At 30.1% G+C, this 18,025-nt stretch overlaps 1 protein-coding gene across 3 annotated transcripts in view; it reads right to left on the bottom strand.

Annotated features, from left to right (window-relative positions):
- Window positions 1-220: 220 nt before the first annotated feature.
- LOC141452718 (hemicentin-1-like) overlaps window positions 221-18,025 on the bottom strand; it is a 75,472-nt gene continuing 57,667 nt past the window's right edge. For 2 of the 3 annotated variants that reach the window (XM_074125115.1, XM_074125109.1), the window contains exons 22-39: window positions 8,422-8,584; window positions 7,603-7,697; window positions 7,176-7,320; window positions 6,990-7,108; window positions 6,716-6,878; window positions 6,260-6,354; window positions 6,031-6,178; window positions 5,810-5,937; window positions 4,897-5,053; window positions 4,020-4,114; window positions 3,771-3,924; window positions 3,028-3,146; window positions 2,793-2,942; window positions 2,567-2,698; window positions 1,974-2,092; window positions 1,610-1,891; window positions 722-911; window positions 221-424 (exon numbers count right to left, since the gene is read on the bottom strand). In XM_074125115.1, coding sequence (XP_073981216.1) covers window positions 420-424; window positions 722-911; window positions 1,610-1,891; window positions 1,974-2,092; window positions 2,567-2,698; window positions 2,793-2,942; window positions 3,028-3,146; window positions 3,771-3,924; window positions 4,020-4,114; window positions 4,897-5,053; window positions 5,810-5,937; window positions 6,031-6,178; window positions 6,260-6,354; window positions 6,716-6,878; window positions 6,990-7,108; window positions 7,176-7,320; window positions 7,603-7,697; window positions 8,422-8,584 — 2,459 coding nt within the window. In that variant the 3' untranslated portion in view covers window positions 221-419. Of the gene's footprint in view, window positions 425-721; window positions 912-1,609; window positions 1,892-1,973; window positions 2,093-2,566; window positions 2,699-2,792; window positions 2,943-3,027; window positions 3,147-3,770; window positions 3,925-4,019; window positions 4,115-4,896; window positions 5,054-5,809; window positions 5,938-6,030; window positions 6,179-6,259; window positions 6,355-6,715; window positions 6,879-6,989; window positions 7,109-7,175; window positions 7,321-7,602; window positions 7,698-8,421; window positions 8,585-18,025 lie in introns of those variants that run through there. The other variant, XM_074125124.1, reaches the window with a different exon arrangement.

Below are 18,025 nucleotides of genomic sequence, written 5' to 3'. Positions count from 1 at the left end.
AATAATATTGTTTTACAAAAAAGTTAGGTAAACAGCTCTTATTCCTCTATTAAACACACTTGTACGAATTCTATAATATTAATTCTATAAAAACTATCAATCAGTCCATTGTTTAACGCCAATAAAAAAAAAAGGCAGCAGTTTGAGTTCTGTAAATTTTGCGTTAATCCATGAAAAATGTAGCGTTATAGTCAAATTTGGATCTAAGGAAACTAAAACATCTAATAAAATTTGTTTTATTTACACACTAAATGTATAAAAATTATTTTTTGAGATACATTATAATTGAAGGTTCCATGGGAACTAAAGAAGTAGATAGAGTCTTAGTAGAAGAATTAATTTTCTGTTATAATAAATTATATAATGCCATATTTTCCTGTAGTTTACCTTCAAATGAAATTTTCGCAGCAGCTTTCTAATTAATCTGTTAAAGAAAAAGATTAATTTAATTAATTGATTCAGTAAAAAGAGCAACATTAGGAATTAAAAAAAAAGAAGAGATATTCTTCCTTGTTTTTAATAATTATTGTTAATGTTGAGATTTGAGGCTTACTAAATGTGACCAAAATAACCATCATTGATGACCCTTCGGCTCTGAAAAGCCACTTTTTTCGAAATCGGGGAATCTCAAATAAATATTGACTCTTGAATTTAAAAATTGATATTTTTTTTTTCAAAAAAAATAAAGTATACATTTCTCAAGAAAATTAAATTAAATTACCTGTGACAATTATTTGGAAATTACGCTTTTCTTTTCCGAGTTTATTTGAAGCTGTACAAATATATTTACCACTATGATTTGAATTTGCCGATGAAATTGTTAACAATTCTTGATTTTCTTTATCTAAAGATATTCCTGGTACAGTAATTTCAGTTATTGGTAAATTTTTATCCAAAAATGTCCAATGAACCTGAAATATTTGGATTTTTTTTTAATTCATTGTTTTATTTACGCTTTTAGTAAATACTTAGATAACTTTCTTTTTTTTTAATTCTTGCACATAAAACTGCAGCTAGTACAACTGAACATGTAAATCAAATTAAGTTGTTTGTGCTTTGATCAAACTAATGTTTAAAAGATGCTAAATGTTTGTCTAAAGTGAGAAATAGTAAGAACATTTGAAGTTTTCCTGTACAGAGAATAGGATTAACCCACTTCTACAGGGGTTTTGGCATCTCTGCGGGCAACACTATTTCTTCAAAACTCAATCCCCACAGAATAACTATTTGGATTTAACAAACCTTTAGGCAATATTAGGAAACCTCGGCGATATGCGACCCGTACCGAAGAATGGATGGCATATGATTGCCTGCGTTGAAAACAGAGCCTCCGAGGCAGCAGGCGCCCCTTCGGGACCCTTTCTTGATTAACGTGGGCTTAAGATGACCATGAACTTCCCCAGAAAGATAGTTTAAAGATTTTGGACAGGTGTACTCTTTATTGAAAGGGGATCCGATATGTTCACGCAATTTATGTTTATTAGAAATAAATTTCAGATTAAGCATTACTATGAACGCCCCGTAAACAAAAATACTTGAAGTTACACTAATAGATGTGTTCAGGGTACATTTACGATCTCACCAGTTTAACGTGGTAAGCTACACTTACTCTGGGCATAGGATGGCCACTTGTGCTGCAGTCAATCTTCAGAGTTTCACCTTGTTTAACTATGTATTCTTCGGGTGGATATTCATCCAGAAACTGTGGCCTAATCAGTACATCAACTATAAAATCAGATGAACTATTCGAAGTCGGATATACAGCTATACATGTGTAATTTCCAGTATCTTCAGGATAGGCTTCGGTCAGTTTCAATTGATTTCCTTTAGAGATTGAGAAGTGCACATCATCGGCTCGTTCATGCATTATGTTATCAATTGGTAGATTGTCCTAGGCAACATTTTTATTATGGTTTTTTGCATGAAAAAAAAGAAACATGTTAGAGATAAAGATATCTGAATCTATAACTTACTTTCAACCAGATAACTTTAGAAACTGGTAAGCTTTCATCCAATGGACATGTCAGAGTTCCAGTATCTGATGCATTAATTTCAAGATGATGTGTATCAGGTTCTACTGCTCTTGTTGGCACTGGAAATAAGTTAAAAAGTTTATTTTTTTCTCATAGATTTTTTGTTTATTTTGTTTTAAATTTAATAAATACATTAATAACATTTTCCTCGCAATTAAAGACGGCTTCATATGAATCGAGAATTGGACGAGAGCAATATATCGCAAGTAAGACGGTTGTGTGGTGAATTCTTTCGTGAATAGCGAACAAAGAATAAACGCGACTGCTTTAGTCAAGATTTAATTCAGCTTAATGAACAAAAAAAAAAATAGGCAGATTAAGATTCATGTTACTTCTGTAAAATTTATTGTTATTATCAATTTAAATGGTAAGTATTGAAAAAAAAGAGACATTTTCTTCAAGTCGTGACATATTATTTTTGAAGCTAGGCACGCCATTTTCTAAACCCCGCTTTTCTCCATTTCCGGTATTCTTAAAACGTAAATTTGAAACCATTCTAACACAATACTTTCAAAAACAATTCATTAACCTACCAATCACCATTACTGAATAATTCCTCGATATATCTCCATAAATGTTGGTCGCTCTACATTGGTAAATTCCAGACATTTTCAATTTTACATTCGCCAAAAGTAACGTATAATCTTCCAAAACTAATATTTCACCTAGAGCGTACAGAAAGTTTGTATCTTATTCTGTTCAGAACCTTTTTTTTTTTAATTTATAGAATTTCCAACAATAATTACAGAAAAAACCTACCATCATTGTATCCGGCAAAGATTGGCGTCCTGTCTTTAATCCAGTGTACTATAGGGACTGGAATTCCAGTGGCTGTACAAGCTATATGGTAGTTATCTCCTTCATTCAGTGTTATATTAGTGATTAGGTTATTTAATATTTCTGGTCTAGCTGATAAAAAGAAACGCATTATTTTCGGGATTTTCCAAGTTTTCTAACATATTTTAATCATTAAAAAAAAAAAAAAATTATTTACCATGAATATTAACTCTGAATAACTTATAACTTGTTCCAACAACATTCTTTGCTTCGCACTTATATACCGCAGCCATTGATAAGGTTAAATTTTTCATTATCAGCGAATCATTAGTCAACCTTTAAAGAAAAGAAAAAGAATGTACACATTAATCTTTCGCGAGAATTGTAAAAGCAAACCCTTCGAATAGACTGTGCAGTGTCTGGAGCGCGCCTAAGTTTCAAATCAATAACTACACGAAAGAAGATGTCCTGAATAAACCAAAAATCATTAAAAAATATATATATATTTGTGATGGGTAGGGCAATTAGAGAATCGATTGATTATGAACCCTAAACCTAGGTGCGCAAAAAAAAATCTCAAATAGTCCATGGTCCAAAGATGACGAATGTTTTAGGCAACATCTGATCTCTGTATCTCTTGTGGAAGAGCATATGTTTATTTTATGACTAATAATAAACTTATAGAAGTAGTTAACATCCTGGAACGGGGCCAGCAAACCCTTCAAACAGGGTCAGAAGGACCACTCTCTGAATGTAGATGAACTCTGAAAGTAGCAGAGCCAATGAATTGCTGAACGTTATTACCTTTCCGTTCTTTAAGTAAATGGAACGTAATCTATGAAAACTAGGGCTAGAAAGTGATTTATGGGAATTCTTTTAGATTTTGTGAAGGATGTAAGAAATTTCATCTTTCATTATGCTAATCTAAATACAAGATAATGATAATGATAATCTCCTAACCTAAAATGATCTCTCGTATACAATATTTCAGAATTGTGACGTATCCATTTCAATGTAGGTTTTGGAATACCTTGCAACTGACATCTAAGTACAATATCCTCTCCTTTTAAGCCAATCACAGATTCCTCCCTTGGACCACTTATTAATGGCCCAACTAAATACCAAAAAAAAGATGAAAAATGAAAAGTTAGATAAGTGATCTACAACAATTAAGTAGTAATTATTTACTAGAAGAAAATTTCTACTTACCGTAAACTGTAATATTAATAGAATCTTCACCCTTGCCAACAATATTTTCAACAATACAAGAATACTTTCCAGAATCTTCAGGTCTAACTGTGATCCTGGAAAATGAAGATTAATTTTGATTTATACAATAAAAGAAAATGTGAAATTATGAGTATTAGAAGTCTGAAAACATGAATCAACCGTTCATTGCGAACAGAAGATTATTATGAACTAAAATAAGATATTGTGATAAGATGAGTCAAGTTGGTACATCACATTCTTACTACCTCTTCTTACCACTAACAAGAGGAAGTATTTACCATCCAGTAACACTTTCGAAAATGAGTTTTCAACGGAAATAGAACATTTTCTCTGAAATATAACACTTTTCTGAAAATAATTATTTTTAAAAATGTATCATTTTGAAATAGTATCAAAATGTAAAAGTCACAAGGTTTGTATCAGATTATATGGGATTTTACTTTAGACCAATACCGTTAATTCTATCTGTCATAGCGCGCATGTTCACTTTTACTCGTATTACCTACTCGCATTCCATTTGCAGTTAGTGTGAGGAAGATCAGATTTAGGCAGAAAACTTGTGAATTTGCGCGCCCCTCTTATGAAACATGTAGTCGGTTTTATTTATTTGCCTTCCTCTGATGACTGATCTTGGATTGGTCCGAAACATGTGAAAAATAGTTAAGCTCTAGTAGGGCCACTTCCAGTTAATTTACGACAGATCGAGCACCTCTAATTCACTTCGGGTAAAAGCTAATATGAACATGTTTACTTGATTAAAAACGCCCTTTATCCAATTAACCTCTCCTAGGTATTTGATCCTCATTCTTGCCTTAGAGAAATATCTAAGTTATAGCAACAATGCCATTGTTTATACCTTAGCGTGTTATTGCTAGAAGCGTAAAGCAATACTCCTCCATCTTTCATCCAGATTATTCTTGGTTTTGGTTTTCCTGTAGAATTACAAATTAAACTTAGCTCGTTGCCTTCATGAACTACGGCGCTTTCAGCAGTTAGAGTAGCTTGAGGTTGTTCTGAAATTTAAAAATTGATATTTTATTAATGCAAAATAAGCTTTTTTATTTAATTCTTGGTATCAGGAAGAGGAGAAAATGGCGTCTCATTTGTTGTTCTTTGGACTAAACATTGACACTAAATGAGATAGTAGCGCAAAAAGAACTAGTAGTGAAAGTCCTCAACCTCCTTTTTTGGGTAAGTTTCGTCTACCTACTAAATTCAAAGAGAAGGAAGGCACAATAAGCCTCTTTTGGCAGCGGTTTCTTGGGCATGGGTCCCGTACCACTGGTTATAAAATTGATCTTAATCTTAGTTCTTGATGAGGGGGGAAAGTTGATTGCCTGGTTGATTGGCACCCCCTGCGTAATCTAAACGGTCAACAGTGCACCAATCAGGCCATCAGACCGTCTCAGGAAGTAGGAGTCTATAAAATTAAACTGAAGGTGCTCTAAGGGCAATTGTAGAGGCCTAAAGAAGGCAATATCTCGATTACACTAGGGAACTTTGAGCAAATCGCCTTACATCTCCGAAATCAAACAGATTACAAGAAACTGAAAAAGGGAAACCTAACTCTTTTTTATGGCAGCGACTTGGCGGTGGAAATGGAGCGATAAAATATGGAACTTGGAATATTCAGAGGTAAGGAGGTCATTAGTTAAAAAGAAAAAGAAAGGAGAACCTCTACGGCAAGGTATATGAGGTAAGGACTAAGTATTTAGTTTGTTACTGAGATTTGCACAGATGTACTAAAACGATAACAAATAAAAACATACCCAAGACATTTAGCAGTAGTTGCCTGACGACACTACCAGCTTTGTTTTGCGCTTCACACTTATAAAATCCTTCATCTTGATGGGTTGTGTTAATAATCTTTAAAGTTCCATTCTCAGAAAGAATAAATCTAAGAAAAAAAAAAATACAATAGAAGGTATTTAAAGCACAAAAGCTTCGATTATTTAAACAATAAAACTATTTGAATTATAAAAAAAAAAACCTGGATTCTTGTAATTTTTGTGGTTCCTGCATTTTACTCCATTTAATTGTAGGTTTTGGATCTCCATAGGCTGTACAAGGTAAATCAGCATTTCCACCCAACAGAATGTCCAGACTATTTGGCAAATGTTGTGAGAAAATTGGCGGTTCTAAAGATGAAGTGAAATAAGACAGGCTTTTTGATGAATTATTGATGTGAATATTATTTATCTACTGAAAAAATTATATACCCAGAACAATTAACGTCAAACTGGTTGAATCGTTTCCAACTTTATTCATTGCAGTGCAGGTATATTCACCTGAATGATGTTTCTCAGCGATAAACCTGCCAATAATAATTGCTGTTATTCTTACAGTTTGTTTATATACATATTCTCCTTTAAACTTTGGTGTTGTCTTAATTTGAGCAAAATTGAATACATTTTTGAACGTTTGAAAACAGAGAATTGGATTTTATCAATTTCATCTAAGATCGTGGAAGTTTCATGTTTCTACGTCTCCTACGATTTGCATCTCGAATTTTACAATGTTTTCATAGGTGTAAGTGCATTTATTTACTTTATATGAGCAAAATATTTGGGTTTTTTGATTATACTAGAGATTTATGGACAATTTAAAACAAAGTATTATCTTTACGCTCTCCCATCAGAGAACAGTAATGAAAATTAGTATGAAATCAATCTTACTTTATCTTTGCTTCATTAACTAAGTAATTTTCTGTCAACGGTTGGCTATTCTTGTACCATGTAATATAGGGTACAGGTGATCCTGTTACTTCGCACGTCATTGTCACTTCTTCTCCAGGAATTACTTTATGAATATTCTCCCAAGGTTTAATGGTTGGTGGTTCTGTAAATAATTGTTTATTTATTTATTTTATTTTATTACAAATTTAGAAAAAACCCAAAGATTCCAAAAAAGAAAGTAATCGAATACTATTGTATATAAATTGTAACTCACCTAAAATTTTCACTTCAGTAGTTTTATGAGTTTTTCCAACTTTATTTCTTGCCATACATGTATAAAATCCATTTTGTAAGTCTGTCACTCTCTCAATATGTAATACGTTACTTTTATTGCTGAAATAATTTTTTTTTCAAAAACGATGTACTCAACAAAAAATCGATTTATATAAACAATGCTTACGATGTTTTTTGGCCGCCAAGACTTTGTCCTTGAAAGTACCAATTAATTTCTGGATCAGGTGTTCCAGTAGCATTACAGAACACCCAAAGATCATCACCTTTTAATATTTCTATTTTTGGAGCTAAACTTGTGATTGTTGGAGATTCTAAAACATTTGTGTGTTTAAATTTGTTAATAAAATACAACAAGGTAATAAATTTTAATTATTTTATATTCTCTTACTTTGGAAGAAGTAGTAGTACGTGTTTTTGAAGTTTTTAACAGAAATAAATTACAAAATTTTTGGAAAATGGTTTGTGCGTGGGAATATTTGGATAGCTTAACTCAAAAAACGAAAAATCTCTAATATGATAATACTTTTAGGTATCCCCCAAAGAATCTGCGATTAAAATCACTCAATCTGAAATGATTAATTGTTATTTCTTACCCAAAATGATAACATTTACATCTGCTCTGTCAGAACCGGCTTTATTCTCAGCTACACAAGAGTATCTACCTTTGTCAGCACTTGTTGCATAAAACCTAGACAAAATTGAAATATTGAATTAACAGCTCGTCTAGCACTTTAAAGAGTTGTGGGCTTAAGCTTGTTTCCCAATAAACTCCTAAAACTGGCAAAAATACTGATAAAAAAGTTTAAACGAAAATTATTCTACCTATCTTATTTTTTTACTTTTTTTCATTAACACGGAAAAAAATTGCAAAAAAAAAGAAAACGAAAGTAAATAAACTTCTCAAATTTTTGAAACACTATCCTCTAAGCCGTAACTTTGCTAAACTCAGCCCTGTCAGTGAAAATCTCTTTTTTTTCAGTGACTTTCCCATCCACTCAGAGTTCCCTGGGATACTCGTACCAAAACAAACGCCACTGTAAAGCTAAGGCAGTCTGGTTCAAGCCTGGATTAGGGGACAAACCAAAACCAGATTCATTCCCACGATCTTATTCCATTTGAACTAAGAAATTCCGCATTTTCCTGCTTCAATTCGCCTCTTACAGTTGCTCGATCACCAAGTGTAGGGTGAGAAGGTAACGCAAGTGAAGTAGAGATCTCTAAAGAAAACTGAATAATTTACCTCTGCAGATTTAAGAAACTAGAACCGGCTAGGGATACAAATAAACATACATTTATGACGGATAAAATCAAAGACTATGTTTTCTAGCACATTGTCCACATCTGTAAGTTAGCAAAAAATATATAAACATATATTCAACTAACTCAATCGATAATCAATCAATCAATAATACCTGAGATAAGGTCCATAGATTCCACTAGTTTTATACAAAGTATTGTTTTCTTTCAACCATTTTATCGAAGCTTTTGGCAATGAATATACGTTACAATGAAGCGATAGAACATTGCCAACCTCGACTTCTACATCTGACGGCCAATGTGCAATTCTCGGGGATACTGTAAAATAAATTAATCAATAAAAGGTTGCTTTAATAAAATAATAATGTATGTTTAAATTATTATTATAATTATTTACTGGGAAAATGTAGCTTTACGACTTTAAAGAAAATTTCTTGAATTTTAAGTCATTTTGGAATAGAAAACTTTATTAAATTTAAAAACACTGCCCTATTCGGAAAACTCGTTTGTCAATTTCAGATATGCATATCGCTCTTTTGCTGTAGGTATATAGTATGTACATATTTACTATATTAAAACTGTCCGGTTGATCGTCAGAAACTGCACGAAAAAGCGTAACGTTGAAAAACACCCAACTTTGACAATTTTTTTCTCTTTCTCTAAAAAAGATAAAATTCCCAGATTTTCTTTAAAATATGATGCAAATACTCGTTTACAAGTTTAGTTTTTTCGTAATAGCGTAGATTAATTAGTTTTCGAGGAAAACGATTCCAAAAATGGGCAAAAACAGCATTTTCGAAAATTGGTCTTCTTCTTCTTCTTGTTACCTTTTTTTTGTAAACCACGTAGCGCCTAAACGCGCGAACCAATTTTCATGAATGGGGTGTCATTCGATTCGGAATTTTATGTAGATGTACCTTTTGGGGGTCTCGTCGCTGTACATAGAATGGGAGAGGAGTTAGCCCCATGTATGAGAGGCCTCCACCAAAATTATTATTACTAATAATTCTGTAAACCTTAGCCCGATTTTGATAAAATTCGGCAGAATGTACGGAGTAGGACTCCCCTACGTAACAAAAACAAGCGACGTTCTGCTCTTACATCTAATAAGGGGAAGTATTACAATCGTTTAAATTATCAAATTGACTTGCGTGTGCGAATGTTTGTATGAAGGGGCACACACATTCTCAGACAAGACTCCCGAGTGTTACCTTCTTCAAACATGGGCAATTTAATACACAATAAGTTAAGCTTCCCTCAATGTGACATTCAAATGTAACGAGCGGCCTGAAAAAACTCTATTGCTTTGTAAGATGAATATTGTCATATTTAATATACTTAGTAAAAGAATCATTCTAATCATGCGGCTTTTTGAATCAGAGTTTTACTAGAAATAACCGAATGAGGTCCCTTCCGTCGGAAAAAGCAGTTTTCACAAATAGATTTGAAGTTTTCACTGTTTCAAAGGAAACCAAAATTCAACTCTAAATATCTAGTTTCCTACTCGATAGATTTGTACGAAATTTTATACAATTATAGACAACAGTAGTCTCCATATACAGATAAAATATAAACAAAATCTATCGAGTAGTTTTCGAGATATTTGAAGTTAAGGATTTCACTGATTCAAAGGAAACCAAAATTCAACTCTAAATATCTCGTTTCCTACTCGACAGATTTGTACGAAATTTCATACAATTATAGACAATAGTAGTCTCCATATACAGGTAAAATATAAACAAAATCTATCGAGTAGTTTTTAAGATAATTGAAGTTAAAGATTTCACTGATTCAAAGAAAACCAAAATTCAACTCTAAATATCTCGTTTCCTACTTGACAGATTTGTACGGAATTTCATACAATTATAGACAATAGTAGTCTCCATATACAGAAAAAATATAAACAAAATCTATGGAGTAGTTTTTAAGATAATTGAAGTTAAAGATTTTACTGATTCAAAGGAAACAGAAAATTCAACTCTAAATATCTCGTTTCCTACTCGACAGATTTGTACGGAATTTCATACAATTATAGACAATAGTAGTCTCCATATACAGGTAAAATATAAACAGAATCTATCGAGTAGTTTTTAAGATAATTGAAGTTAAAGATTTCACTGATTCAAAGAAAACCAAAATTCAACTCTAAATATCTCGTTTCCTACTCGACAGATTTGTACGGAATTTCATACAATTATAGACAATAGTAGTCTCCATATACAGATAAAATATAAACAAAATCTATCGAGTAGTTTTTAAGATAATTGAAGTTAAAGATTTCACTGATTCAAAGAAAACCAAAATTCAACTCTAAATATCTCGTTTCCTACTCGACAGATTTGTACTAAATCTCATACAATTATAGACAATAGTAGTCTCCATATACAGGTAAAATATAAACAAAATCTATCGAGTAGTTTTTAAGATAATTGAAGTTAAAGATTTCACTGATTCAAAGAAAACCAAAATTCAACTCTAAATATCTCGTTTCCTACTTGACAGATTTGTACGGAATTTCATACAATTATAGACAATAGTAGTCTCCATATACAGATAAAATATAAACAAAATCTATCGAGTAGTTTTTAAGATAATTGAAGTTAAAGATTTCACTGATTCAAAGAAAACCAAAATTCAACTCTAAATATCTCGTTTCCTACTCGACAGATTTGTACGGAATTTCATACAATTATAGACAATAGTAGTCTCCATATACAGATAAAATATAAACAAAATCTATCGAGTAGTTTTTAAGATAATTGAAGTTAAAGATTTCACTGATTCAAAGAAAACCAAAATTCAACTCTAAATATCTCGTTTCCTACTCGACAGATTTGTACTAAATCTCATACAATTATAGACAATAGTAGTCTCCATATACAGGTAAAATATAAACAAAATCTATCGAGTAGTTTTTAAGATAATTGAAGTTAAAGATTTCACTGATTCAAAGAAAACCAAAATTCAACTCTAAATATCTCGTTTCCTACTTGACAGATTTGTACGGAATTTCATACAATTATAGACAATAGTAGTCTCCATATACAGATAAAATATAAACAAAATCTATCGAGTAGTTTTTAAGATAATTGAAGTTAAAGATTTCACTGTTACAAAGGAAACCAAAATTCAACTCTAAATATCTCGTTTCCTACTCGACAGATTTGTACGGAATTTCATACAATTATAGACAATAGTAGTCTCCATATACAGGTAAAATATAAACAAAATCTATCGTGTAGTTTACGAGATAATTGAAGTTAAAGATTTCACTGATTCAAAGGAAACCTTTAATTCAACTCTAAATATCTCGTTTCCTACTTGACAGATTTGTACTAAATTTCATACAATTATAGACAATAGTAGTCTCCATATACAGGTAAAATATAAACAAAATCTATCTAGTAGTTTTTAAGATAATTGAAGTTAAAGATTTCACTGATTCAAAGGAAACCAAAATTCAACTCTAAATATCTCGTTTCCTACTCGACAGATTTGTACTAAATTTCATACAATTATAGACAATAGTAGTCTCCATATACAGGTAAAATATAAACAAAATCTATCTAGTAGTTTTTAAGATAATTGAAGTTAAAGATTTCACTGATTCAAAGGAAACCAAAATTCAACTCTAAATATCTCGTTTCCTACTCGACAGATTTGTACGAAATTTCATACAATTATAGACAATAGTAGTCTCCATATACAGATAAAATATAAACAAAATCTATCTAGTAGTTTTTAAGATAATTGAAGTTAAAGATTTCACTGATTCAAAGGAAACCAAAATTTAACTCTAAATATCTCGTTTCCTACTCGACAGATTTGTACTAAATTTCATACAATTATAGACAATAGTAGTCTCCATATACAGGTAAAATATAAACAAAATCTATCTAGTAGTTTTTAAGATAATTGAAGTTAAAGATTTCACTGATTCAAAGGAAACCAAAATTCAACTCTAAATATCTCGTTTCCTACTCGACAGATTTGTACTAAATCTCATACAATTATAGACAATAGTAGTCTCCATATACAGATAAAATATAAACAAAATCTATCGAGTAGTTTTTAAGATAATTGAAGTTAAAGATTTCACTGATTCAAAGAAAACCAAAATTCAACTCTTAATATCTCGCTTCCTACTTGACAGATTTGTACGGAATTTCATACAATTATAGACAATAGTAGTCTCCATATACAGGTAAAATATAAACAAAATCTATCGAGTAGTTTTTAAGATAATTGAAGTTAAAGATTTCACTGATTCAAAGAAAACCAAAATTCAACTCTAAATATCTCGTTTCCTACTTGACAGATTTGTACGGAATTTCATACAATTATAGACAATAGTAGTCTCCATATACAGATAAAATATAAACAAAATCTATCGAGTAGTTTTTAAGATAATTGAAGTTAAAGATTTCACTGATTCAAAGAAAACCAAAATTCAACTCTTAATATCTCGCTTCCTACTTGACAGATTTGTACGGAATTTCATACAATTATAGACAATAGTAGTCTCCATATACAGGTAAAATATAAACAAAATCTATCGAGTAGTTTTTAAGATAATTGAAGTTAAAGATTTCACTGATTCAAAGAAAACCAAAATTCAACTCTAAATATCTCGTTTCCTACTTGACAGATTTGTACGGAATTTCATACAATTATAGACAATAGTAGTCTCCATATACAGATAAAATATAAACAAAATCTATCGAGTAGTTTTTAAGATAATTGAAGTTAAAGATTTCACTGATTCAAAGAAAACCAAAATTCAACTCTTAATATCTCGCTTCCTACTTGACAGATTTGTACGGAATTTCATACAATTATAGACAATAGTAGTCTCCATATACAGGTAAAATATAAACAAAATCTATCGAGTAGTTTTTAAGATAATTGAAGTTAAAGATTTCACTGATTCAAAGAAAACCAAAATTCAACTCTAAATATCTCGTTTCCTACTTGACAGATTTGTACGGAATTTCATACAATTATAGACAATAGTAGTCTCCATATACAGATAAAATATAAACAAAATCTATCGAGTAGTTTTTAAGATAATTGAAGTTAAAGATTTCACTGATTCAAAGAAAACCAAAATTCAACTCTAAATATCTCGTTTCCTACTCGACAGATTTGTACGGAATTTCATACAATTATAGACAATAGTAGTCTCCATATACAGATAAAATATAAACAAAATCTATCGAGTAGTTTTTAAGATAATTGAAGTTAAAGATTTCACTGATTCAAAGAAAACCAAAATTCAACTCTAAATATCTCGTTTCCTACTCGACAGATTTGTACTAAATCTCATACAATTATAGACAATAGTAGTCTCCATATACAGGTAAAATATAAACAAAATCTATCGAGTAGTTTTTAAGATAATTGAAGTTAAAGATTTCACTGATTCAAAGAAAACCAAAATTCAACTCTAAATATCTCGTTTCCTACTTGACAGATTTGTACGGAATTTCATACAATTATAGACAATAGTAGTCTCCATATACAGATAAAATATAAACAAAATCTATCGAGTAGTTTTTAAGATAATTGAAGTTAAAGATTTCACTGTTACAAAGGAAACCAAAATTCAACTCTAAATATCTCGTTTCCTACTCGACAGATTTGTACGGAATTTCATACAATTATAGACAATAGTAGTCTCCATATACAGGTAAAATATAAACAAAATCTATCGTGTAGTTTACGAGATAATTGAAGTTAAAGATTTCACTGATTCAAAGGAAACCTTTAATTCAACTCTAAATATCTCGTTTCCTACTTGACAGATTTGTACTAAATTTCATACAATTATAGACAATAGTAGTCTCCATATACAGGTAAAATATAAACAAAATCTATCTAGTAGTTTTTAAGATAATTGAAGTTAAAGATTTCACTGATTCAAAGGAAACCAAAATTCAACTCTAAATATCTCGTTTCCTACTCGACAGATTTGTACTAAATTTCATACAATTATAGACAATAGTAGTCTCCATATACAGGTAAAATATAAACAAAATCTATCTAGTAGTTTTTAAGATAATTGAAGTTAAAGATTTCACTGATTCAAAGGAAACCAAAATTCAACTCTAAATATCTCGTTTCCTACTCGACAGATTTGTACGAAATTTCATACAATTATAGACAATAGTAGTCTCCATATACAGATAAAATATAAACAAAATCTATCTAGTAGTTTTTAAGATAATTGAAGTTAAAGATTTCACTGATTCAAAGGAAACCAAAATTCAACTCTAAATATCTCGTTTCCTACTCGACAGATTTGTACTAAATTTCATACAATTATAGACAATAGTAGTCTCCATATACAGGTAAAATATAAACAAAATCTATCTAGTAGTTTTTAAGATAATTGAAGTTAAAGATTTCACTGATTCAAAGGAAACCAAAATTCAACTCTAAATATCTCGTTTCCTACTCGACAGATTTGTACTAAATCTCATACAATTATAGACAATAGTAGTCTCCATATACAGATAAAATATAAACAAAATCTATCGAGTAGTTTTTAAGATAATTGAAGTTAAAGATTTCACTGATTCAAAGAAAACCAAAATTCAACTCTTAATATCTCGCTTCCTACTTGACAGATTTGTACGGAATTTCATACAATTATAGACAATAGTAGTCTCCATATACAGGTAAAATATAAACAAAATCTATCGAGTAGTTTTTAAGATAATTGAAGTTAAAGATTTCACTGATTCAAAGAAAACCAAAATTCAACTCTAAATATCTCGTTTCCTACTTGACAGATTTGTACGGAATTTCATACAATTATAGACAATAGTAGTCTCCATATACAGATAAAATATAAACAAAATCTATCGAGTAGTTTTTAAGATAATTGAAGTTAAAGATTTCACTGATTCAAAGAAAACCAAAATTCAACTCTTAATATCTCGCTTCCTACTTGACAGATTTGTACGGAATTTCATACAATTATAGACAATAGTAGTCTCCATATACAGGTAAAATATAAACAAAATCTATCGAGTAGTTTTTAAGATAATTGAAGTTAAAGATTTCACTGATTCAAAGAAAACCAAAATTCAACTCTAAATATCTCGTTTCCTACTTGACAGATTTGTACGGAATTTCATACAATTATAGACAATAGTAGTCTCCATATACAGATAAAATATAAACAAAATCTATCGAGTAGTTTTTAAGATAATTGAAGTTAAAGATTTCACTGATTCAAAGAAAACCAAAATTCAACTCTTAATATCTCGCTTCCTACTTGACAGATTTGTACGGAATTTCATACAATTATAGACAATAGTAGTCTCCATATACAGGTAAAATATAAACAAAATCTATCGAGTAGTTTTTAAGATAATTGAAGTTAAAGATTTCACTGATTCAAAGAAAACCAAAATTCAACTCTAAATATCTCGTTTCCTACTTGACAGATTTGTACGGAATTTCATACAATTATAGACAATAGTAGTCTCCATATACAGATAAAATATAAACAAAATCTATCGAGTAGTTTTTAAGATAATTGAAGTTAAAGATTTCACTGTTACAAAGGAAACCAAAATTCAACTCTAAATATCTCGTTTCCTACTCGACAGATTTGTACGGAATTTCATACAATTATAGACAATAGTAGTCTCCATATACAGGTAAAATATAAACAAAATCTATCGTGTAGTTTACGAGATAATTGAAGTTAAAGATTTCACTGATTCAAAGGAAACCTTTAATTCAACTCTAAATATCTCGTTTCCTACTTGACAGATTTGTACTAAATTTCATACAATTATAGACAATAGTAGTCTCCATATACAGGTAAAATATAAACAAAATCTATCTAGTAGTTTTTAAGATAATTGAAGTTAAAGATTTCACTGATTCAAAGGAAACCAAAATTCAACTCTAAATATCTCGTTTCCTACTCGACAGATTTGTACTAAATTTCATACAATTATAGACAATAGTAGTCTCCATATACAGGTAAAATATAAACAAAATCTATCTAGTAGTTTTTAAGATAATTGAAGTTAAAGATTTCACTGATTCAAAGGAAACCAAAATTCAACTCTAAATATCTCGTTTCCTACTCGACAGATTTGTACGAAATTTCATACAATTATAGACAATAGTAGTCTCCATATACAGATAAAATATAAACAAAATCTATCTAGTAGTTTTTAAGATAATTGAAGTTAAAGATTTCACTGATTCAAAGGAAACCAAAATTCAACTCTAAATATCTCGTTTCCTACTCGACAGATTTGTACTAAATTTCATACAATTATAGACAATAGTAGTCTCCATATACAGGTAAAATATAAACAAAATCTATCTAGTAGTTTTTAAGATAATTGAAGTTAAAGATTTCACTGATTCAAAGGAAACCAAAATTCAACTCTAAATATCTCGTTTCCTACTCGACAGATTTGTACTAAATCTCATACAATTATAGACAATAGTAGTCTCCATATACAGATAAAATATAAACAAAATCTATCGAGTAGTTTTTAAGATAATTGAAGTTAAAGATTTCACTGATTCAAAGAAAACCAAAATTCAACTCTTAATATCTCGCTTCCTACTTGACAGATTTGTACGGAATTTCATACAATTATAGACAATAGTAGTCTCCATATACAGGTAAAATATAAACAAAATCTATCGAGTAGTTTTTAAGATAATTGAAGTTAAAGATTTCACTGATTCAAAGAAAACCAAAATTCAACTATAAATATCTCGTTTCCTACTTGACAGATTTGTACGGAATTTCATACAATTATAGACAATAGTAGTCTCCATATACAGGTAAAATATAAACAAAATCTATCGAGTAGTTTTTAAGATAATTGAAGTTAAAGATTTCACTGATTCAAAGAAAACCAAAATTCAACTCTAAATATCTCGTTTCCTACTTGACAGATTTGTACGGAATTTCATACAATTATAGACAATAGTAGTCTCCATATACAGATAAAATATAAACAAAATCTATCGAGTAGTTTTTAAGATAATTGAAGTTAAAGATTTCACTGATTCAAAGAAAACCAAAATTCAACTCTTAATATCTCGCTTCCTACTTGACAGATTTGTACGGAATTTCATACAATTATAGACAATAGTAGTCTCCATATACAGGTAAAATATAAACAAAATCTATCGAGTAGTTTTTAAGATAATTGAAGTTAAAGATTTCACTGATTCAAAGAAAACCAAAATTCAACTCTAAATATCTCGTTTCCTACTTGACAGATTTGTACGGAATTTCATACAATTATAGACAATAGTAGTCTCCATATACAGATAAAATATAAACAAAATCTATCGAGTAGTTTTTAAGATAATTGAAGTTAAAGATTTCACTGATTCAAAGAAAACCAAAATTCAACTCTTAATATCTCGCTTCCTACTTGACAGATTTGTACGGAATTTCATACAATTATAGACAATAGTAGTCTCCATATACAGGTAAAATATAAACAAAATCTATCGAGTAGTTTTTAAGATAATTGAAGTTAAAGATTTCACTGATTCAAAGAAAACCAAAATTCAACTCTAAATATCTCGTTTCCTACTTGACAGATTTGTACGGAATTTCATACAATTATAGACAATAGTAGTCTCCATATACAGATAAAATATAAACAAAATCTATCGAGTAGTTTTTAAGATAATTGAAGTTAAAGATTTCACTGTTACAAAGGAAACCAAAATTCAACTCTAAATATCTCGTTTCCTACT

The sequence above is a fragment of the Rhodnius prolixus genome, unplaced genomic scaffold, assembly GCF_049639745.1.
Source record: "Rhodnius prolixus isolate KJV_2025 unplaced genomic scaffold, Rpr scaffold_1, whole genome shotgun sequence".
In the NCBI taxonomy this organism is placed as follows: domain Eukaryota; kingdom Metazoa; phylum Arthropoda; class Insecta; order Hemiptera; family Reduviidae; genus Rhodnius; species Rhodnius prolixus.
This window is presented reverse-complemented; position numbering and strand designations above follow the sequence as displayed.